Source organism: Strix uralensis, chromosome 22, assembly GCF_047716275.1.
Source record: "Strix uralensis isolate ZFMK-TIS-50842 chromosome 22, bStrUra1, whole genome shotgun sequence".
Lineage (NCBI taxonomy): Eukaryota > Metazoa > Chordata > Aves > Strigiformes > Strigidae > Strix > Strix uralensis.
The window spans coordinates 6,684,233-6,706,035 of record NC_133993.1 but is presented as its reverse complement, the minus strand read 5'-3'; the positions used below and the strand labels follow the sequence as shown (position 1 = coordinate 6,706,035).

Here is a 21,803-nt window from a genome sequence, read left to right as displayed (position 1 = left end):
GTCAGGAGGGGGCGGGGCGTGCGCGCTCCCGGCAAGGCCGGTACTTCCGGGTTCGCCGGGCGGAGGCGCGGAGCCGGTGAGCGGGGGGGGGGTTGTTCATGGGGTGCGGGGCGATGGGGCGCAGACGGGGGGTGCGGGGTGACTGAGGTCAGGGGGTGCGAGCCAGGGGTAACCCCACCCCCCCACCACCACCCCTCGGCTGCCGCCCCTTCCCCGGGCACCCTCTGCCCGCGCCACCCCAGCAGGGCCCGATCCAACCCCACAGCCACGACCCCCCACGCGTGGGCAGCGCTGCCCGCGGCCTTGGCCCTGCGCCGAGCCCCCCCCGCCCGGGGGCAGGTGCTGCTTCCCACGGCGTCCCTCGGGGGGTCGCTGGCGTCTGCTCCTCGCTCGGCTCCCTCCGGCGCTGCCACCCCAAACCCCTCGGCCCGGTGCCCCCCCGCAGACCCCCGGGCGCAGAGGCCGCACCTGCGCGGGGATCCCAGCACGCGCGGGGTCTTTACAGCTTTCTCCGATTTATTGGGCGTTACGTTCCCTATAAATGACATTTTCTCACTTAAACGGTTGTGAATGAGCTCTGGGTAGTTCTTGTGTCCAACAGAAAACGGGGAGTTTAAAGAGCTGGTTTCTTGTTGCCTTACTTCCAGTGACCCCCAGGCCCCCCACCAAGGGATGCGAGCCGCCCGCCGTGTCAGATGGCCACCGAATCAACCAGGAAACTCCCGCGCTGGCAATCCGAAGCGATGCAAAAATTGGGAGTATAAATACGGGAACATCTCGCCGCAACGCGCCGGGGGTTTCACAACCCGCTGCGGCCTTGCGCGGTGGCTCGGCTGCAACGCCGGGGAAAATCAACCCCGGCTTTACCTGCGGCCCCGGCAAAGTGTAGTCTGGTACAGAAGCAGGCAACAGCCTGAAAGAAATTCTCATTTATGAGTGTTTGAGAAACACAATCTTGCCATCAAGGGCGGTGCTGGGAGCTCAGCGGCTGGTTTTCCTCCCCCGGCTGCTCCTGGGTGTCCTGCTCGGTGCGCGGGGGCAGAAGTTGGAGGGGTTCAGCGGCAGCGACTCTTCTCCATCCCCCATCAGGTTTGTCAACTGCAAGGAGGACGTTTCCGCGGGGAAGAGGGTGGCACGTTGGTCCCTGTCCTTTACGCGATGCCTGTAGTGGGAGTGGCGGCCGGGCTGGGCGCAGGGAAGGAGCTGAAGTTGGACGCGAGGGTCTTGCTGCTGCTGCGAGCTGGGGCTGGGCTCTAACCCTGCCTTAACCCTCACCAAATTATTTCCGAGGGGTTTTATCCTCCAACAAGCCAACCCGCTGGCTTCTCTGCCTCTGTGCTGCTTCTGCTCGGGGTCGGCTTGTATGCTAAGCGTGGCTGGGTGTGCACAGGCTCCGAGGGGAAGGCCGAAGCTGTGTGGGAGGAGAGGGCTGTCCCGACACCAGCCTTGGACCCACCGTCCCGTCGGAGCCCTCATTTCCCCGGGGCGGAGGGTGACTGGCACAACACTCGTGCTTGGAAAATGACTGGCTCCGTGTCCAGGCCTTGAGTCACCGGTTCACGCCGTCGTCGTGGGCTGTTGTTTTCCGTTTGCAAAGCACGAGCGGTGACCTGCTGTTTATTTATAACTCAGAGAGCGTCGCTCGTTGGGAGACTGAAGAGCCGAGCGCTGGGACGGGGTCTCTGCCTCTCCTGGCACAAGGCTTGGTTTGAACAAGCCATTCCTAAAGAATTTGGCTGTTTTGCAGCAGTTTGGTAAATAAACAGCTCCGCTCTCGCACCGGCGACTCTCTTCATCGGTAGGTTTAACCACACCAGCTTGCTGGCTGTTTTTGTTTCTCACTTGGTTTATTTTCTTTGTTTTACTCGAGCTGTTGTGCTCTGCGCGGCCTCCGGGGTGGTGGCTACTGGGAAATGGTGTGGGGTTTTTTTCTGCTGTAGATGGGCTTGACTCTGCGTTTGCACATCCATCCCATCTCTTACCCTTTCAAGATCACAAGGAACAGCCGTGACTTTCCAGGATCTGCCTGGAAGTGCTCCGGAACCCTCCAGTTCCTTCTAGAGCTGGCTAGCCCGGCGCCAGGGCCGCTGGTCCGAGTGTTTCACTGAAGACTTGTGTTAGGTGAAATCCACCTCGGAGCTCGTTGGTTGTACTCGTTATTCAGGAAAATGCTGTCCCAACAGAAGCGGTGCCGTGTAGATTCGCAACGCTGGAACAAACTGGTTGAACTGGTCGTGGTGGGAGTGGAGAGTCCCGTGGTGAAGGTGGCAGGTGTCCTCCTCAGTGTCTTGCCTCCTGCAGACGCTGGGAGAGGTGATGCCGACAAAGGAGCCTGTGTTTTGGGGGAATACCACTCGCTTAGTAAAATCTGGACGAGGTCTTTGCAAAAACACCACTGTCACCCCCTCCCCGTGACCATCTGGGGACGGGGTGGCTGACACTGAGAGCACAGAGGGTGGGTGCAGTCCTGGAGCTGAAATACCTGTGCTGCCTCTCTGGGCATGAGAAATGTACCCCTGTGCCCACCCTTGGGTCTCCCACCCTTGGGTCTCCCACCCTTGGGTCTCCCACCCCAAGCTCTTGCACCCTGAATGTGTCTTGGGTGGGATGTGTTGCTTGTTTGCAGGGTGCAAGCAGGAGGTGGCAGGGAAGGGGGCAGAGGCTGCCCAGCCCTGAGGAGCCTCAACCCCCCATGCGGAGGGCAGAGATGGGATGGCTCTCTGCGGTCCTCATCAACCGCTGCTGTCACTTAGGTGTCCCCTCGCTCCCCCCAAAAACCCCCAGCAGCGCCTCAAGCCTCTAAGCCAGAGCTTAATGTTCCTGTAATCACTGCACTCCCCCATTTCTGTGTTGCAACCCGAAGAAAGGAAATCTTATGACAAGTCATGGCGAAAACGGTTTCCTTTTCTATGAAATTGTCTGTGAACTCTGAAGACACTGAGGATCAATCCAGGGTTTGTCCCCAAAGAGCTCTTGACCTGCTGCTCTGTGAGCAGGACCGGCTGGTGCGGTACGTGCACAGGGTGCTCTAGGTCTGGGATGCTCCAGATTTGGGCTGCTCTGGGTTTAGGCTGCTCCAGATTTGGGCTGCTCTGGGTTTGGACCACCGCTGCCTTGGGGACTGGCCGTGGCTGTGTAGGAACTGGTCTGCAAACCATGTTTGTGCCCTGGTCTGATGGCTCATGGTGCAGAGAGAGGGGCAGGTTGAGGCCATCAGTTCTGCTTGGGGAAAGTTCTGGGCGTTTTGTGTTGTCTTGGAAATAAAACCTGGAGTATCGATGCCATACCAAGCCCGTTGTCTGCTGTGGGCATACCCCAACCATGCAGTCAACTGCTGGGCTTTCTCCATTTCGATGACAAGGGCTTCCACCTCAAGGGAATACATTTCTTCTTCAATCTCTCACATCCTCAGAAAGCTTTACAGCAGTAGCTGGTGCTGGAGCAGCTCTCAGACCCTTCTCAGCACCAGGACACACGGTTTGAGCAGGGATGCAGCCGTGCAGCCGGCATCTCACTGACAGCCGCGTGCTCTGCTCGCAGAGCCTCCAGGCACAGCTTGGTTTCAGCAGACGCCTCTGAAGAACAGGGCAGGAGGCCAAAAGTCAAAGGTCCCTTGTTGTCTGCAAACACCCTGCAGTTGCAGATGACCCCGGCGAGGCTGCCGCTGCCTGCTCAGCTCCGGTTTTGCCAGGGTTTCCCGTAGCAGGAGGGCTGATTTTTCTCTCTCTCCCACCAAAACCAGCCGCAGCAGAGCGGCCCTGCCATCTGCACCCCCAGGAGTGGGGACATCCTGGGGTTCATCTGAACGGAGCAACTGGAAACCTGATGGAGAACCTGCACCCCTCCTTCCTCTCTGTGCCATCGGGGCGAGTGCCCGGGCACCTCCGAGAGGGTCCGTTCTAGCTGGGTTTGGCAGCAGCGTCGCTCCTCAGGCGAATACCGGAGAGAAGAGCTGCTGTCGCCTCTGCCCGGGGTCTGCTGGGGGGTGGCACATGCTGTTCACATGGTTTTTGAGTGCTGTCGTTCAGGCTCGCTCACGAAGTGCCTGTTTTGATGCCCTTGCTGGCGCCTGGGCATTGCAGGTGGTGTGGAAACAGAAGGGAAGCAGTCCCTGGCCCTGTGTGCATCACTGCTGGCTTCACTGGCCCGGCGTCACTCCGAGGTTTAGAGCTGCCTGCAGGCAGCTTGCAAGGGTTAATTACTCCTTCTTGCAAGGGTTAATTACTCCCTCGGTCTCTTGGCCATGCTCTGCTTTGCCTGAAACTCTCCTGGTCCCCGGGAAGTGCGGCGTGTTTCGATGTGGTCGTAGGTCGGTCCCAGCTTGAAGCCGACAGCGGTCTGGCCCGGGTGCACGATCCATACCTCCTGCGTGACGCCGGGTGCCCTTCGCGCGGCAGGTGAGTTAGATGTCATCCAAACGGGTGCTCAGACGTGCTCCTCCTCCTTGTCCCAAAGGTGACATGTGAAGGCAGCGCCCGGCACGGGGAGCAGCAGCAGCTGAGATGCATTCGAGCCACGCCGATGACCCCAAGGAAGCCATACAGGTGAGTGAGATGCCCTCAACCTGCCCAAATAGCTCCAGTTACTCCCCAGTGCAACTCCAGTTACCAGCGGGGACGTGGTAGGACTTGTCAGTGTTGCCAGCTGGGATTGGGATGGTTTATACGGTGAAGGGTGACTCGGGCTTTCCAGCAGAGTCCTTGATGGTTTGTCTGGTGCAGGGGGGTTAAAGCAAACAGGGGGGCTGTGAGTTAAATCACACCAGACTCTACCTTGGGCTTTGCCCCTCGTGGTGTGACCCAGCGTGGGGCCGGGAAGGGTGCTCAGCCCTGATACCTGAGTGAAGGAGCATTGCTGCTCCCTATATTTGGGTTTCTTTACCCAGCTTTGGGAGTCTAATAATGAGCAAAGTTCAAACCCGGCGGTTCAAACGGGTGTTTAATTCATCCTACAGCAGAATTAATTCATGCATGACAGATAAAATCATTTGCACTCTTTAATCCTGTTAGCCCACGGTTGCTGCTTGCAGGCGGGTTGCTTATGCCAGCAGATCTGTGGGGCAGCTGGAAAGCAGCTCCTGCTGCAAGAGGCATCCCCTGGTATGGGCAGGGAGAAGGTGCCTGTTCCCCCGGCTGTTGTCCTTGAACTACAGCTGCTGGAAATCTTATTTAGATGCTGAAAAAAATATCCTAGGCTGGTAATTTAATATGGTTTGTGCAGCCAACCCAGGCTTGAGTCAAAATCTGCCCTGCCCCAGTCGCAGCGGCTGATGCCATTCAGCGTTCGCCTTGAATGCTGCGTGATTGATGCCAAAACATGAATTGTTTGATGAGGTCCCGGCTGAATTTGCAGTGTTTGCCAAATGCCTGCTGGGAAGTGCAACTTTCGTTTTAAATAAGGTTGATTGAGACATCCGGGCTCAGCTGCGTTAGGAAAAAAAAAAAAAATCCTCTCCACCAGCGTCAAATTGTTAAATTCACTGAACTTGCTTCTTTTCAACTGGTGTGAGAACGAGGGAAGCAAAGCTGCTGGAAGGTAAAATTGCCACGTTCCAGCTTCAGAGCCCACCGAGTCTCTCCAAAGGCAGTGGTTAAACCCCAGCCGTCCTTCCAAAAGCACCTTTTGGGGGGAGCCCATCCCCAGCAGTGCCTGTGGGTTAATCAACACAGACGAGCTGCTGAGAGCGAGATCGATGGCTTTGATTTCTGCTGGCAGGACTTGTTAGCGCGTCACATGCTGCTTGGGCTGATCTGCACGAGTTCAAGTGGTATCGCAGCCCTTGTTACGGGTTACCTCCTTCGAGTTTCGAGTTTCTTACCCGTGCTTATTTAATCCTTGTGTTTCTCCCGAGCAAACGCCTGGAAAGAGCTGATTGCTTTTTCTCCCCATTCTCTTAAGCAATTTGGTGTCTGCGGAGGCAGCACCACACGCTCTAAAGGCAACCCCAGCAACCCAGTGGGCTCCCAAATGCCAGCTAAAATTGCATAAATTACTCATTTTTTAAAAAAAAAAGCCAAATGAACTGTGATGCCAAGAGCGTGAGTCCCCAGCTTGACCAGTTCAGCTGTGGCGCTCCCTAACATCCACAGCAAGCGTGTGGATGAAGCAGGAGCCGCGTGGTGCTTCGCTCTGGATGAGCCTTGCAGTTTTTGAGCCCTTTTATATGAAAGCTTTCCTAATACTTATTTTTTTATAATCCAAGCACATACCTTCTGTCTCACAGCTGATCAAGAAGCAACTGGTGAATGCCATCAAGGCGTTGCAGAAGCAGTACGTGACCTCGGATGCTGTTGTAACCAGTGACGATGGGAACGCAAACACCCTCTGCAGCACCCTGGAAGCCGTCTTTGTGCATGGGCTGAAGGCGAAGCATATAAAGACAGAGAGTGGGGGGAAAGGGAAGAAAGCAGGGGGTCGGGGACCCCTTCCCCAGCCGGTCTTTTGGGGTCTGCTGAAGAGCATCACCCATCGGTGAGTGCCCATCCCTGCTGAAAGGTGTTTGCACGCTCAGGTTTATCCCCTTTCTTTAGTGAAAAAGCCACAAAATTCAGGGAATGGCAAGCAGAAGGATGGCTCCATGGAAAGGTACGTCTCTCCCCTCATCCTGTGTGCTCAGTCCCTTCAGTCAGGGGGGGAGAGGTGATCTCTCAGGGTTTCTCAGGGGGGCTGGGACTGCCTGGCACCACTGGGAGATCACCCAAGTGATGCAGGATGGGCACCCAGCACAGCCCCTCGCAGCCTGGGCAAGGGGGAAAGTGCCATTTAGCCGTGGGCTGATGTCCCCAAACAGTTGAGGAATGAAATGCTGCTGCCAGCTTAGGGCACACCCCTTTCTTATTTATTTTTGGGTGCCAGGCTGTATATGGGGACTCCGTGTCCCCGGTGGGGCCCCAGTGACTGCGCTGGCGTACAGCGCAGGGGTCTGGTCTCTCTTCTAATCTGGATCAGCTGGGGATGGTTGGCCTCCATTTCCCCATGTCCTGACCAGCCTTTGAGGAGGTCTCGCCTGGGTAACTATCGTTATTTGCTGGGGTTTTTCTGAGCCACTCCCTAAGCAGAGTCCTCCCACGCTAAACAACAACCCACACGCAAATAGTTTTGAAAGCCTCATCTAACTCCATCACCGACTCTTAAATTATGAAAGAGCAGATGAAAATAACACTTTCACATGCTACGGGGGATATTTTTGTGCCCTTTGAAGATTTTTTTTCTTCTTTCTTGAGAGACAGATTTAAAAAAAAACTTACAAAACTTTTGCTCTGTTTTTTGTAGCATCAGCAGTGCTGACATGAGCTGGGGCCAGAGAGGGTTAGGGAGGGTGGTGTCGCTGTTGGATTTTGGGGGAGAATGGTTGAAGTCAGGAGGCTGAGATTGCTTGAGGAGCTCAGCCTGAACCGGCCTTTTTTGGGGGGCTGCTGCAGCAGTTTTCACTGTGTTTTGGCTCATCTTTAAATTGGAAGCTAGGATTTAGACACGTGGTTGTCACCAAGGAGTACCCAACCAGAGCAAGCCCCACCAGCATGCAGGGATAGCGGGAATTGCATCCTTGCTCCAGGGTGAGCGATGTGTGGGAGATGCCTTCAGCCAGAGAGAGGAGGAGCACCCAGAGGCACCCCAGGGATGCCTGGGCTCATTACCAACTTATTTAGCTTTGGGGCATCCAGGACCTCTTTTTCCTCTGTGGGAAACAAACGTTTTCCACGAAGGAAAAAGATTTTCCACAGCCTTTTTTGTCCCAACTGCCCATAGCAGAGCAGGTTGGGCAGTTGCTGATGGGGAATCTGCCCCTCCTGCACCCTGTGATAGACTGAAAACAGAGTCACTCATGTCCTTTTCTGTTCTTTCTCTCCCTTTCCCCAGAAATATTGTCTCAGAGCTGGAACAACTCATCTTTATCAATACGGACGTTGGCCGCTGCCGAGCCTGGCTGAGGCTGGCTTTGAACGATGGCCTCGTGGAGTGTTACTTGAAGCTGCTGCTGCGGGAGAGGTCCCGGCTGCCCGAATACTACCAGGCGACCGCTCTGCTCTTAGATGCTGAAGAGTGTGAGTTTCTCCTTAGCTACTTGCAGGGCTTATCGTCCTTAACCTTCGAGCTCTCCTATAAATCAGCAGTTTTGAACGAGTGGACTATCACCCCTCTGTCCCTGTCTGGTCTGTGTCCTGTTTCGGAGCTGTTGGAGCCTCTCACGTCCTCAACATCCGAACCCCACAGAAAAGCCTCGCTGGGTTCGATCTCCCAATCATCAGGATCAGATGAGATCGAGATTCAACCTTCCGTCCTACCCATTGGCAAAGCCAGCAGCAAAATCAAGCTCACGTCGTCCTCGTTGAGCCTTAACACCACGAGCTCGTCCCAGCTCTCCTCCAGCCTGGGCTCCGACAGCGTCCTCCCCGCTCACTGCGCCCGCAGCCCCGAGCGCAGCGAGGAGCCGCTCTCCTGCGACTCCGCCCTGGGGACGGCCACCACTGAGGACCTGGACAGGTCACTGCAAGAGTGAGTCTTTCCCCAGATCTCCTCTTCGAAGGGATTTTTAACCCCCTCCCAGGCTCTCATTTATTTTGTCTCTATAGGCAGGAAGGCTTTCTCCCCTGTTTCTCTTTAACAAGCTATTTTTTTCCTCCTGGAAAGACCCTGATGGGTAAAAAGAAATGCTCAGCACGGCTTGCTGGGACCCTGCTGCCACAGCAAATGAGCTCCTGCCCACTGAAGTGTGGGTCTGTCCTCTTTACCAGGGCAGAAACGTCAGAAAAATGTTGCTCCCCAGTTTCAGGAATGTCACATCTCCCTGGCGTATGCTGGGGGATGCTCTGAGGCTTTCTGCGGGGGGAAAGAAATGAGTTTGGTCACAGGAAAGGGTTATAATTTGCAGCTTCGGCAGATAATTTAGTGGAGGGAGGTTGTTAGTTTCTCATCCTCATGATTTATTTCTGCCAAACACCCAGCACAAAGATTTGTAGCGGGTTATATAAGCTCTGAGTAATCAGTAAATATTTTCCCTGCCACATTTAAAACCTGGCTCTGAAGGAGCCTGGCTTCAGGGTGCTGGTTGGCGAAGTCACCCACTTCCCAATAAGGGTCTTCAGGAGGTTTTAGAGCTGCGGTTGTTCTTCCCCATCGATAATGCCATCATTACCTACTTCTAAGATGTTGCATCTTATGGTGATCCTGGAAGAACCTGCCCTGATTGGATTAAACTCGTGATGGAAAGATGTCATTTTGAATTTTAATCTTGGGCTGGTTTAATTCGACCTAGCTGGTGACGAAGCAGGGGCATGGGAACAGTGTCTCGTCTGGCCAGGCTCCACTAAGAATTGCTCATTAATGGTTATGAAAACATTTGAAATTTGGCACAGGGCTGGATACGTGTCTGGGAGCTGTATGTGGGGCTGGGGCTGTGGGGAGCACCCAGCGCTCTCCCTCCATTAGGAGATGTCCATCGGAAGCAAATTAAACCCCATTAATGTGCATAATTTGGAAGTGCGTCCTTTCCAGGGAGGGTCCTTGCCTGCAGTGGGGTTAACTGCTGCTCCGTAGGGCACAAATCACACATTTTTCTGTTAGCATGATTGGTGCCACAGGGGTTTTTTGCAGCTGTACAGTGCTGCCAGCCTGCAGGGGATGAGCAGTGATGCTGAGCCCTCTTTTGGGGGCTGGTCTAATTTGCAATAACTGTGTTTTTTATAGGTTCTGATTAACGTAGCTCTGTTCAACCTGGTCACTTTTCTGTTTCAAGGGTGTTGTCCGAATTCAGCAAAGCCAAGCCAAGCCTGGAAGCCCCAGAGGGACGGCTGGTCCCCAGCACACTGGGCTGCTCCCCCCGGCAGCCCGCCTGCCCCCCAGCCCCATCACCTGGCCCCCCGGCCCCGGCAGCTCGCCAGCAGCCGCCCCCCGACAGTCCAGGCTGCGCTGGGCCGAGCGCTGCGGTGGCCGCTGGCGATGGGGATGTGGCACCACGAGCCGGCGGCACGGCTGGCGTTTGGGCCCCACGGCGTGGTGGTCCGAGCAGAGGAGAGACAGGCGGCAGCGGCACGGTGGGCGTCAGCGACGTGAGCCAGGCAGTCCGCAGCCCGACGGCAGAATACCTCCTCTCTCCGCTGCTGGGTTGTCCGGTAGGTGTTACGGTTGTCTGGCAGCTCACTTGCTATCATCTCCTTGTTTTTATGCTTCCTGACCAGCAGATCTAATGCAAAATGAAAGTAAAACTGGTGACAGCTTCTGAGTAGGCACTGGTTTCCCCAAATATCTTCTGTGCTGCTTCCACTCTCCTGACAGCAAGTTGGTTGTAAGTGATGCTTCCTGCTCCATGAGCATCTTCCTGAACCCCATGGAACTGAACCCCATGGCTGAACATGAGCCAGCAGTGTGCCCAGGTGGCCAAGAAGGCCAATGGCATCCTGGCTTGTATCAGCAATAGCGTGGCCAGCAGGGACAGGGAAGGGATCTTACCCCTGTGCTCGGCACTGGTGAGGCCGCCCCTTGATGAGTGTGTTCAGTTTTGGGCCCCTCACCCCAAAAAGGCCATTGAATGACTCGAGCGTGTCCAGAGAAGGGCAACGGAGCTGGTGCAGGGTCTGGAGCACAGGTCTGATGGGGAGCGGCTGAGGGAACTGGGGGGGTTTAGTCTGGAGAAGAGGAGGCTGAGGGGAGACCTCATGGCCCTCTGCAACTCCCTGAGAGGAGGGTGCAGAGAGGGGGGATGAGTCTCTTGAGCCAAGGACCCAGCGGCAGGACAAGAGGGAATGGCCTCAAGCTGCGCCAGGGCAGGGTCAGACTGGCTCTTAGGAAGGATTTCTTTGCAGAAGGGGTTGTTGGGCGTTGGAATGGGCTGCCCAGGGCAGGGGGGGAGTCCCCATCCCTGGAGGGGTTGAAGAGTCGGGTTGACCCAGCGCTGAGGGATCTGGTGGAGTTGGGAACGGTCAGTGTGAGGTTCATGGTGGGGCTGGAGGAGCTTCAAGGGCTTTTCCAATCAAGATGATTCTGTGATTCTGTGAACTGTGTCCATGCCACTGCCCTGGGAGAAATTGGGTCAAAGGCGATATTCCCTGGTAAAAGAGGCACCAAAGCGTTTGAAACCCTGCCTGGCCTGCCAGTCATCCCTTGCCAAGAGCGGCTGCAACAGGAAGTTTTTGGTTTTGTTAACAATATCTGTAGAGTGATGAGCTCTCACACAAATCTGGCCACAGGCTGTGTGCAAGCCAATAAAACAGCCTGAGTGTCAGGTTTCTCATGGGGACTTTTCTTCATTTATGGTCCACACAAGAGGAGGGAAAAGGGTTGACTGGACAGGAAACAAATTAGTTTTCCAGTGGAAAAATATTCACGCAGCACATCTGTTCCCAGAGCAGGATGGCATTCCCTGGTGCTTAGGCTAGCTTAAACAGTGGTGGAGTTCCCCTGCTGCCACCAAGGAGCTGATTCACTGGCATTTGCTTGTAGGAAACTCTTTGAACATCTTTGTCCTCTGTTGAATTTGTTACTGACTTTTCCAACCTGGTTCCCATTGTTTCCATCCGGATTCCCATCATCTCCATCCTGGTGAGGTTAAGATATACTTCATACCCCCCCCAAAACAGTTTCTCTTTTTGGTCTCTGCTCCTTTCGGCTCCCTCCCAGTTATCCCATTTCCGCTTCTTCCTCATGGCGTTGGGCCAGTTTGACCTAATCTATGTATAACATATGGTGTCAACAGGAAATTCCCCCCTGCTTTCGCATGACTCACGGAGTGACCTGCGTTCCTGCTCCAGGAGTAAGCCGAGCCTGCCTGTGCGCTGGGAGCTGCACCACAAGCCACCCGTGATCCTCGCTGCGGGGTGGTGACAGCACTTCTGCTGTCATTTAATTTGTTACTCAGAATTAAAGGCTTTTGGAAAGCAGGGTGGGGTAGTTGAGAAGTCGTTGCTGGGGGGATGCAGCCCTGGCAGGGATGCTCTGGGTCTCAGGAAGCTGCTCTCTTTTGCCGAGGCAGCTGGGTCACGTTTCGCTCCTGGTGTTTGTTCAGGGACCCTGTTCCAGAACCTCGCTCTGTTCTTGTAGCCAGAAAAACTGCTGAAGAAGTTAACAGCCATGTTTTCTTTCAGCTTAACAAGGTTTCTTATGCTCATGGGTCTCATCCCCTCCTGATATATGGAGACAAAGGTTTCCTCCGCCCTCCCTGCCTTGCTTTTTCCCTGTACTGATCAGGCCTGGTGTTTGTAGCATCTGCTTGTAAGCCGTAAGTCTCTCTTTCATCCTGGACATCTTCTCTTTACTTCGCCCCATCTCTATTCTTTCTGGAACAAGGATGGTACCGCTGCTCCAGGCGACCTCATACACTTCCATGGCAGAGCTGGTTTTTCACTCTCTATCAGAAATACTTCCTGGGCCAGATATCTTGTATGTGGTTACTGCCAGGAATGTGCTCTCCTCTGAGCCCTCAATGATTTTAGGGGGAGAGAACTGATCCATTTTGGAGTTTATAATCCCACCAGTATATGATCCCAGTATTTGCCAGCTGCCAGCCCAGTCCGGAGGAACATTCCCTGATCGGAGCGAGCAGGGGAGCCATCGGCGTGGGAATGGCCGGCATCGCTGCCTGGGGTTCAGTCTGCTCAGGAGCAGCCCCCATGGAGGGGTCACTGTGGGCGTGTGTGTTTGAGGGGCACAGGATGCTCGATAAATTTGATAATTAATATATTTATTATTATTTTTGAACAGAAAAGAAAGAGCTGGATCTCGGAAGATGATTTCTACAGACCTTCTCCAGGAGAGAGCAGCGAAAACACGGCCGACACCAACGGCTTTGGGCCAGAGGAGGCTGGCGAGGGGCTGGCCCCAGGGCTCATTAGTGCTCTGGACTTGGAAAGGCTGTCGGTGCCATCCTCAGAGAGTGGGAAGCCCAAAATGTCACCTGAACGGGAACAAAAGGGCTTCAGCGTTGTGCATCGCAGGCAGATGGGTACGTGCCGCCCTCCTCTCTCCTGCTTTCGTTGAGCGCCTACGCCGGGCACTGCTCAGGGGCTGGGGGGTGTTTTGGCTGAGGGGCTGTTTGGGAAGCAGCCGTTTGCCATTGCTGAGCTGATGGCAGCACTGGAAGCTGCAGAAGGCAGTGGGGCAGCTTCCCTTGGCGTTGCTGAGCCCATGATGGCTCTGGTGGAAGTGTTTTAGGAGGAGAGGGGATGCGCTGGGTGCCTCTGTCCCGTGTCTCTGTCCACCCTGCGGGACACGTTTCCTTTATGCCATCCCACTCATTCTCAGCCTCAATACAGGTGGGCAGATGATGGAGACCAAGGTCCTATAAACTCCTGCCCCATCCCACCGTCCACCAGGACCAAAGCTGTGATGCCTCTGGTTGCTCACTGCGAGCAGCCCATTGGCTTTGCTCGCTCCACTGGCTTCCCCTTTTTTGGTTCAGCTGAGACATCTGCTTTTTCCCCCAGGTCTTTCCAACCCTTTCCGAGGGCTCCTGAAGCTGGGCAGCCTGGAGCGGAGAGGAGCCATGGGGATATGGAAGGAGTTTTCCTGCGAGCTGTCGCCACTGGAGCTCCGGCTCTTCCTGGACCACGAGGACCGCATCTGTGTCGAGAGCTATTCCCTGCTGCGGTGCGAGTCGCTGGCGCTGACGCACTCGGACGGCCGTTTTGAGCTGGTTTTCCTGGGGAAAAAACTCTACCTACGAGCTCCTTCTCGAGACGAGGCCGAGGACTGGTTGGACAGGATCCGTGAGGCTCTGCAGAAGTGCCGGCCTCAGCTGGAGGAGGAGGAGTGGGAGACACTGGAGTATCCAGAAGATGGTGGCGAAGGCCAGCCCATCCAGAGCGACTCCACTGCTCTTCTCCAGTACAGTGATGTGCCTGGGAACAGCTTTGACTGGACTCCAGCTCATGAACCGGAGCTGGATGCAATAAAAGAGGCTGTTCTGTACGTGGACGTAGACAAAACCTGGGTCCCTTTTATTTTTTCCCTGTCTCTAGAAACTTTAAAGTGCTTTAAGGTCAGGAACAACGACAAAATTTTAAGCAACAGTTATGGTATAGAGACCATCCAGGACATCCTTCCAGACACGAGCCTTGGGGGACCCGCGTTCTTCAAGGTGATCACCTCCAAAGCTGTCCTGAAGCTGCAGGCTGAGAACGCAGAAGAAGCGGCCTCGTGGAGGGAGCTGGTCCGAGGGGTGCTCACGTCCTACCTGGAGAGCGCGGAGGAGGCGCTGACGCTGGGTGGCAGCTTGGACGGGCATTCCCAGGTCATCCTGAAGAACATCGTGAAGGAAAATGGCTTCTTGTTGCAATACCTGGTGGCCATCCCCATGGAGAAAGGCCTGGACTCGCAGAGCTTCATCTGTGCAGGTACACGTGGGCTTGTCCAAAAACCCAGAACCATCTTGGAGGATGATGTTGCGTTCATTCAGGTTAACGAGGTGACATCAATTAGAGGCACCCTGAGTCATGCCGACCCATTGCAGACCAGCTGCTGGTCTCCCCACCCAAACCCCAGGTAGCAGCAAAGCCCCTCGCTGGGGCTTCCCGTCCCCAGTTGGTGGCACCTTTGGTGAGTCCCCCCACGCTGAATCCCCAGCCCACCCCAGCACGGGTCCAGCTGGGCTGCTACTGGGCTCCTCTTTAAGATGTTTATGGTACAGACAGTGGTGGGTCTTGGCTTGAAGGCAACCTTAGATGGACCAAGAGGCCCAGGACTCTCTTCCTGGGCATTTTGTGGCCCCAGCCTGCGGGGAAAGCGCAATCAAGAGCAAATGCTGTTTTTCCGGTAAAGCAGCACAGGAGCAAACATTGCGATGGGTGTGACAAGCTGATTTTGCAAAACATTCCTTTAACCTTCCACTGACGCCTCTCGGCACGCGGGGTGATGCTGCTTTAATAGGACAACACTCGCTGACCTCCACAGGAGGTGTAATTTGTTCTTTACCTTTGTAAGTTAATTAAACTTCAGGTTTCTCTCCTGCTTAAATTGTATTTTTTGTACCCTCCAGCAGGTTGGATTTTTTTTCTTTTAATCTCTCTTCTTTTTATATATATTTTTTTTTTTTCCATTCTATTTGGTCTCTACCTTCCCCTTCAGGCTCTGTCCTGCATCTTCCACCTACCAACAGATGGAGGCAGCAAGCTGAAAAGACAAATTGCCAGTTTTTATGTGTAGGTTTTCTTAGCGGGCTGCCTGCCCCGCTTTCACCTCCCTCCCAGCCTGACGCCCAAGCCTGATGCAGGAGCGGTTTCTTTACGTGTCAGGGTGTAACGAGCGATAAAATCTTCTTTTTTTTTTTTTTTATTAATTCAAAGAGCAACACCTGACCACCATGAACTTTTCTTATGGGATCCGCTCCAGCGACCCCAAAGCATGAGGGATGGGGTGGTAAAGCCTTCCCTGAGGTTCACTTACACGTGATCAGTTATTTTAGAGAACTGAACCCATTAAAAATAGCACCAAGGGTTTTCCTGCCTTCCCGACTCCCAGTGAGATGCACTCGCTTTCAAGTCACTATAAAAACCCTGCAGATTTCCCCCAAGACCTGAGCTGGGTTCCTCCTGGCTCACCCACCGCTGTAATAAAGGCTTTTTTTGGCTTAATCCATCCCAACCTCATCCCTTGCAGACAAGGATCCTGTGCGATGTGGTTTTGGTACCGCGCGGCGGCATCGGGAAAGAGAAAGGCTGAGTGAAGGCAAAACAGGGCAAAGTTACTGGTGGAGGTGATGGGGCAGGCAGGTGGGATTTAGGTTCTTCCCTAAACCACTGGGATGTTTTCCTAAAAAAAAAAAGAAACTTGAACCCCTTGATGAATTCAAGTGGATTCAGGGATAGTCCAGACTCCTTTGGACCATCATGGTCTTAAATCGCAGCTCCTTGCCTGCAGGGAGGGGCTGGGGAGCTCTGACTGAACATCCTACAAGCACTTTAGCTGATTTCCAACCCTTCCCAAAACTTTCTTTCCCCGTTCCCCCCTCCCAAAAGTTTCCCCCCCCATCCTGGTGGTGATGGGAACAGGCAGTGCGGGTCCCCTCTCACCGCCTCCTCTCGGCTCCCCGCAGGCTGCTCCAGGCAGATCGGCTTCTCCTTCGCGAAGCCCAAGCTCTGCGCCTTCTCCGGCCTCTACTACTGCGACAGCTGCCACCGGGACGAGGAGACGGTGATTCCTTCACGCCTCATCCACAACTGGGATCTGACAAAACGAGGGGTAAGTCTGGGCTCGGTCAGTGCAGGGAGCAGGGAAATGCTCCTGCATCTGCCTACGCTTCCTGAAGGTCCTTCTGAACGTTTCCACCATCAGCAGAGGTGGAGATGTCCACCCTAGACCTCCCTCTGAGCCTGCTCCTTGGTGCATGTCCACCTCTTGCCTCTCTTCTGCCCCAGGTTTGCCGTCAGGCTTTGAAGTTCCTCACCCAGATCCGTAACCAGCCGCTGATCGACCTGAAGCTGGTCAACGAAAGCCTCTACGACCACGTGGAGAGGATGGGACGGATCCGCCGGAGCAGGGAACAGCTGAAGCTGCTGGGAGATTATCTCATCATGTGCCGGAGCGGAGCCCTGAAGGAGCTGAGCAAGCGGTGAGGCCCCTCTCTGGGTGACGTTACCCCTGCGTCCTCCTCTTTGCACCCCGATGGTCTCCTGGTCCTCCTCATCGCTCGCCGTTGGAGCGGGGAGCGGTGCTGCCGAGGCATGGGCTGGTTTTCAGCTCCGTGTCTGCTGTAAGGAGTTGTCCATCTGTTGGCTGGTTGAGATGTGACTCAGGAAACACCTTCCTGATAGAGGAGCTTCTGGCTGGACAGGAAACACCTGGGAAAATAGATGAGAGATTTATTTTCTTTTTCCTCTCCTTTGAAATGCTCTCACATGATTTCCACTGGCAGCATTTGGGATGTGTGGCATGATGCAAAAATCAAGTTTACAGTGATTTTCTTCAAGAGTCTGCATCATCCAGGCTCCCCCGTGCTCCAAAGCCATTGGGGATATGGTGGAAACCATCTACCATCTTCCTCTCTGTGCTTCTTTGCAGGCTTGACCACAGGCACTACCTCTTGGAGTGTCCCCACAAATACAGCGTCACTGATCTGAGGCAGGTGAGAGCTTTGTGTGGTCCTGGGGCTTTTGCTGATGAAAACATCCTGGTTTCTGTCGAGCATGGCACTTTATCATCATCGGTAGAAGGTTTCAAACAGCTTTGTTTTCCTTTTGCCTGCTCTCATCCATCACGTGCACTCTGCAAGCTTGCACATCAGCATAAAGGCAGATAATTGCCTTTATTTTAATTTGCCAAAATAACTGGCACAAACCTGTGTCCTCTGAGAACTACAGAGACCAGGCGAGATAAAGTGTTTTGCCTCTGTTAAGCCATATTGCTGCTGATGTGTCTCTGTACAAGCTTGTATCTATTGCAAATAACGTTGGAGGTGATGGGTAGCTGGAGTTTGCATCCACTCCAAAGCCGGGAGCCCTGTCCCAGCAGGTGGTAGGTGCTGCTCTGGGGTCCTGCTGTGACCCAGGCACACGTTTAGGGTTGCTTTTGGAGGACAGCCTTGTCTTCACGTAGCAGCTCAAAGAATGGGTGTAATGTGGATTTTGCACAGTGCAAACCCGGTGGGAGACGGGGCTCCGCGCCTGCCTGACCTATCTCTGCCCCGCAGATCGCTGACGGCGTCTTTGAGACCTTCCTGCAGTCTCTGCTCCAGTTTGCTTCCCATCACGTCTACAACTGCGACCTGTGCACCCAGCGCGGCTTCATCTGCCAGATCTGCAACAGCAGCGACATCATTTTTCCCTTCGAGTTTGACACTACCACCAGGTGAGCGACGTCCCCGTCACGTCCCGCTGCTGCGAGGCCGCCCTGGCTTTTCCCCGGAGCCTGGACTGTCCCCTGGGTCCCTCGTGGGGGCTGTCTGCTTTCTAGGCACATAGCCCTGGGGTGGCCTGGAAACAGCTCTGAGCTGGTTGTGCATCCTCGTGGCACCCGTGTCCTTGTGGCACCCACGTCCTCATGGCACCCACCATCCCCAAGATGATCCGAACCAAAACTGGGCTGTTTTGGGGCAGGAGAAGGAGCTCACAGAGCTGAGATGTCACCAAGCGAGGTGGCTTTGCAGATTGAACATGCAGAGCCACCCAGCACCCTGCTGTCAGCCTGCAAAAGCCTCGCTGGGTGCTGGGTCCCAGGGCAGCAGAGGGGCCAGGGGGAAGAGGAGGAGGAGGAGGAGGATGAAGGTGACCCTGCTTCGCTCTCCTGGCCACCACATCTCGCATTCAGACTCAGCCTGGCCCCTTCCAGGGGTTGCAGGAGGGAAGGAAAAGCAGCAGCAGGACTGTTCGTACACCCCTCTACAGCCAAGGAGGGGAGGAAGGACACACAGACATGGGTTTGGAGATAAACGATGGGTGGCCCTAGGGACGTGCTGGGGAGAGGCTGGGGATGTCCCCAGCAGGACGGGGGACACTGGCTTTCATCTGGGTTTTTCTCCTGCTGGCAGAGCTCACGTCCTCTGCAGGCACAGGGCTCAGCAGCCGCTGACATCAGATGGGTGTGTTAGGATGGGGCGTTTATCCCCACCATCAGGGTTTTCTGAAGAAATCAGCATTAAACTCCTCCAGCCCAGGAGCCCGGTCCATCGTACATGGAGAGGGATCCACATCTCGATGGTTGTTTGCTAATGAGTATAATCCTGGCAGAGAAGTTTGATGGTCTGTGTGGTCCTGCTTTGCCTGGCAGTCCCTAAAAGCGAGCAACATTCCGAAGCTGCAGAAAACGCCGAGGCCACAATCCTTGGGTACCCTGTTTACGTGGCTGCAAATATTTCCGTGGCAGCTGAGCAGGATTGCTCACTCTCCCTCCTTGCTGCAGGGATTGTGCTTGTTATCGAGGAGAACATCGCCAGGAGACTGACTTTCCCTCAAAAAAGAGTATACGGGCTCTGGAAGGAGCAGGCATGCGGGGCTGAGCTCTGCTGGCAGCCAGCCGGAGGTCTCATGTCCTGTAAAGCCGGGCTCTGAAGTTTGTTGACCTCTTTTTTTTTTTTTTTTTTCCCTGGTGGAGGAGGTTGTGCAGCAGGAAAGCAGCTCAACCAACATCCTCGCCAAGCTAAACCCGGCTTCCTGCCCCTCTGCCCACCCCGCGGGACAGCCAGCTGCCAGGGTCACGCCACCCCTCGCTGCAGGATGCGTCTGAAACGCCTCCTAACAATAACCCCACAGTCAGCCCCGCCGGGCGCGGGACCTTCTCCTTTGCGCAGCGGCGGCGGCCGCTTCCTGCAGCCGTTGCTCTGGCAGGTGGAGGCAGGAGGTGCTGCCTTTCGGCTGCTGCTCGCTCAGAAACATGCAGGGTAAAAACCAGCCCCTGGCTTTGCAAATCCCTCCACCCCGTGCTCAGGGGGGAGCCGCCGCTGCTGCTAATCCGGAGAAGCCACGTGAAAACATGTTCCACTGGGAAAACGTACGGCGCCAGGCAGCACCCCCCATCCCCTCTGTCCGTGCATGAGCCTTTTCCGTGTCCAGTGTAAACTCGGGGTTGCAGCCGCCTGTCAGGAGCAGGATTTGACCCGGGCTGGGATACGTCACGGGCCCTTGCCTGGCGCTGCTGGGCGTTTCTCTGCTCCCCTCTCCACTGGTCCTTTGGGAAATTAAGGCATTCAGTGGTATTCAGATGTCAATTGTGCACCAGGTATTTGCACTCGAAGGCATTTTAAAAATAACCCACTGACCCGCTGGCATGTGGACAGGCTGCATTTTGCTGCTACTGGCGAGCTGGGGGATTGTGACTGGGAAAAAGTGAGTTCAGCCTTCGTAGCACGGCCTTTTCTTCTGTGGACTCAGGAGAAGCCGTGAACGCCCCTGGCAGAGCGGGGTGTCTCCTCCCTCCGCCCCACACAAGGTACCGTCCGCTGCTGTTTACATTCCTGCTGCGGCGCTGAGCCAGAGCAGGGAGGTCCTGGGCGGGCGCTGGCAAACCCTCCCCAGAGCCATCCCCGGCTGCCCGGCCCCTTCCCTGCGGCTCCCTGTCCCCACGCAGTGTCCCTGCCGCGGGCGGGCCCCGCAGTCAGGCCTGGGGGGCTCCCGGCTGCGCCCCAACCCGAGGGGCCACACTCCTGCACCCCGGCCCCACCAGCAACGTGTCCCCAGCCGGGCTCTCGCCATCGCAGGGTTTGGGTGTCTCAGCCTTGAAACTTTGCTCTTGTGCTGTCACCGCTTCAAAAGCGAGGTGCGAACCTCACCCATCGCCCTTCTCTCATCTGAAAAAAAAAAAAAAAAAAAAAAGGCAGCGTGCTGGCAGCTGCCCGCAGCGCTGTTTCCGGGTGAGCTGCTGCTTTTGCTCTGAGCTTGCTAAAGGTGGATCTTTTGCTTGAGTAGTTACTGCTCCTGCTAGCAGGGCTCATCTCGACCTCGAGCTGGCTCTCGCTGGAGCCAGGGCCCTTTGCTCAGCAAGTGCTTGGAGGAAACAGAGACGAGGAAGTGTCCCCAGCTCTGGTTTGGTGGCGAGTTCAGTCTTTGCTCGGACGTTACCGACAGGGGGGTGTTTTATTTTTCCCCTTGGTTTCTCCTAGGTGCAGCAAATGCAAAACCGTCTTCCACCGGGACTGCCAAGCCGGCGCCAAGTCGTGCCCCCGCTGCGAGCGCCGGCAGAGGTACCTGCGAAAGCTGGAGGCGGAGGCCAGCGCCGAGCCCAGCCTGTAGCAGCCAGGGACTGACCTCGACACCGCCCGTGGCTTCTCGTCGTGCCGAGGCGAAGGGGCCGGCGGGACACCCCCCTGCCTGGGCGCTGATCCTGCGCCTGGCCCTTCCCCGGGACAGGGAGCCCGCTGGGCGCTGGGGCGTGGGTGCTCCCGCCCCACGGAGGGACCCTCTGCCCACCCAGGGCTGAGCAAGGGCGGCTGGAAAGGGCCGTCCCCCCACTCGCACTAACTCGGGGACGCTCCCAGTCACCCTCCTGGTGCCAACCTCCTACATCCCCTCCCAATGGAAACCCAGCGGCTTTCCAGGGTGTAAATCAGGATTTCCAATCAAGGGTGTGGATAACTGACATTGATCAAAGCTCTAGTTTTTTAGGATGTTCGATACTGAAAAACTGGTATTTTTTTACGTGGGGGTTTTGCACAAGCTGGCCTGCTCCGGGGAGGTGTCGGCAGCCGCACGGGGAGGGGGCGAAGTGACACTTGTGCCTTTAGGGACCTGCATGGCCCAGGGGGGACCGCAGGGGCCGGGGCTGGCCGAGCATCTCCCGCTCGGAGAGCCCACCCATCACCGTGGCCTCCGGGAAGAGAGGGGAGAGAAGAGCCGGGCTGCTCCTCCCCGCCTGCTGCTTTTAATCCTTGGAAGAAATTTTATTTTCCTTTCACCCTTCCCCGTGCAACAATAAAGTTTATTTAACGACAAGCGAAGCCTCTTCGGGGTTTGCTTCTCGGCAGCGGGTGCCGAAGCGCGGGTCCCACCTGGTGCTGCGTCTCCGTGGGAGGAGGGTTGGGGACTTGGGGACGGGGACGCTGCCCGACCTCCCTCCGCCCGGCCCGTCCTCCGGGGCCTTGCAGGGTGCTTGGGGGTCTCTGCCCCCTTTTCCCTGCCCCTTTTCCCTGCCCCGTTTTCCTCCCCATCTGCTCCCCATCGGTGTCGGTATCTCCAGTTGTTCTTTTCCGCCACGTCGGGAGGGTTTGGGCTGCACCCACCAGCACAGGGACCCCAGTGGGACTCCCTGGGTGCAGGGGGGGCAAAATCCAGGGCAGTAAAGGTCCCATGGGACCCCCCTAATGGGGGTCCCATCCCCCCTGCCCGGGCAGGCCGTGCCGGATCCGGCAGCAGCACAGATCCCGGCTGAGCCGCGGGGCAGGGCCC

General features: G+C 55.8%; 1 protein-coding gene across 3 annotated transcripts; it reads left to right on the top strand.

Annotated features, from left to right (window-relative positions):
• On the top strand, positions 1-21,350 carry PLEKHM1 (pleckstrin homology and RUN domain containing M1). Of its 3 annotated transcripts, XM_074891836.1 has the most exons (14): positions 1-76; positions 648-1,089; positions 1,633-1,798; positions 4,456-4,544; positions 6,224-6,471; positions 7,861-8,496; positions 9,737-10,112; positions 12,697-12,937; positions 13,419-14,327; positions 16,025-16,170; positions 16,347-16,540; positions 16,990-17,053; positions 17,618-17,775; positions 20,522-21,350. In XM_074891836.1, the coding sequence occupies exons 4-14, from the start codon at positions 4,503-4,505 to the stop codon at positions 20,649-20,651; spliced, it is 3,144 nt and encodes a 1,047-aa protein (XP_074747937.1). In that variant the 5' UTR covers positions 1-76; positions 648-1,089; positions 1,633-1,798; positions 4,456-4,502; the 3' UTR covers positions 20,652-21,350. The 3 variants fall into 3 exon arrangements, with proteins under 3 accessions (XP_074747937.1, XP_074747936.1, XP_074747938.1); XM_074891835.1 differs by lacking the exon at positions 1,633-1,798; XM_074891837.1 differs by lacking the exons at positions 1-76; positions 648-1,089; positions 1,633-1,798; positions 4,456-4,544; positions 6,224-6,471 and adding an exon at positions 6,488-6,585.
• The last annotated feature ends 453 nt before the right edge of the window (positions 21,351-21,803 follow it).

Excerpts from the sequence above, each read along its gene's own strand:
- PLEKHM1 (XM_074891835.1), top strand. The coding sequence starts at position 4,503 with ATGCATTCGAGCCACGCCGATGACCCCAAGGAAGCCATACAG. Across the intron at positions 6,472-7,860 it reads CTGAAGAGCATCACCCATCG|AAATATTGTCTCAGAGCTGG; the intron begins GTGAGTGCCCAT and ends CCCTTTCCCCAG. Across the intron at positions 16,171-16,346 it reads GGGATCTGACAAAACGAGGG|GTTTGCCGTCAGGCTTTGAA; the intron begins GTAAGTCTGGGC and ends CTTCTGCCCCAG.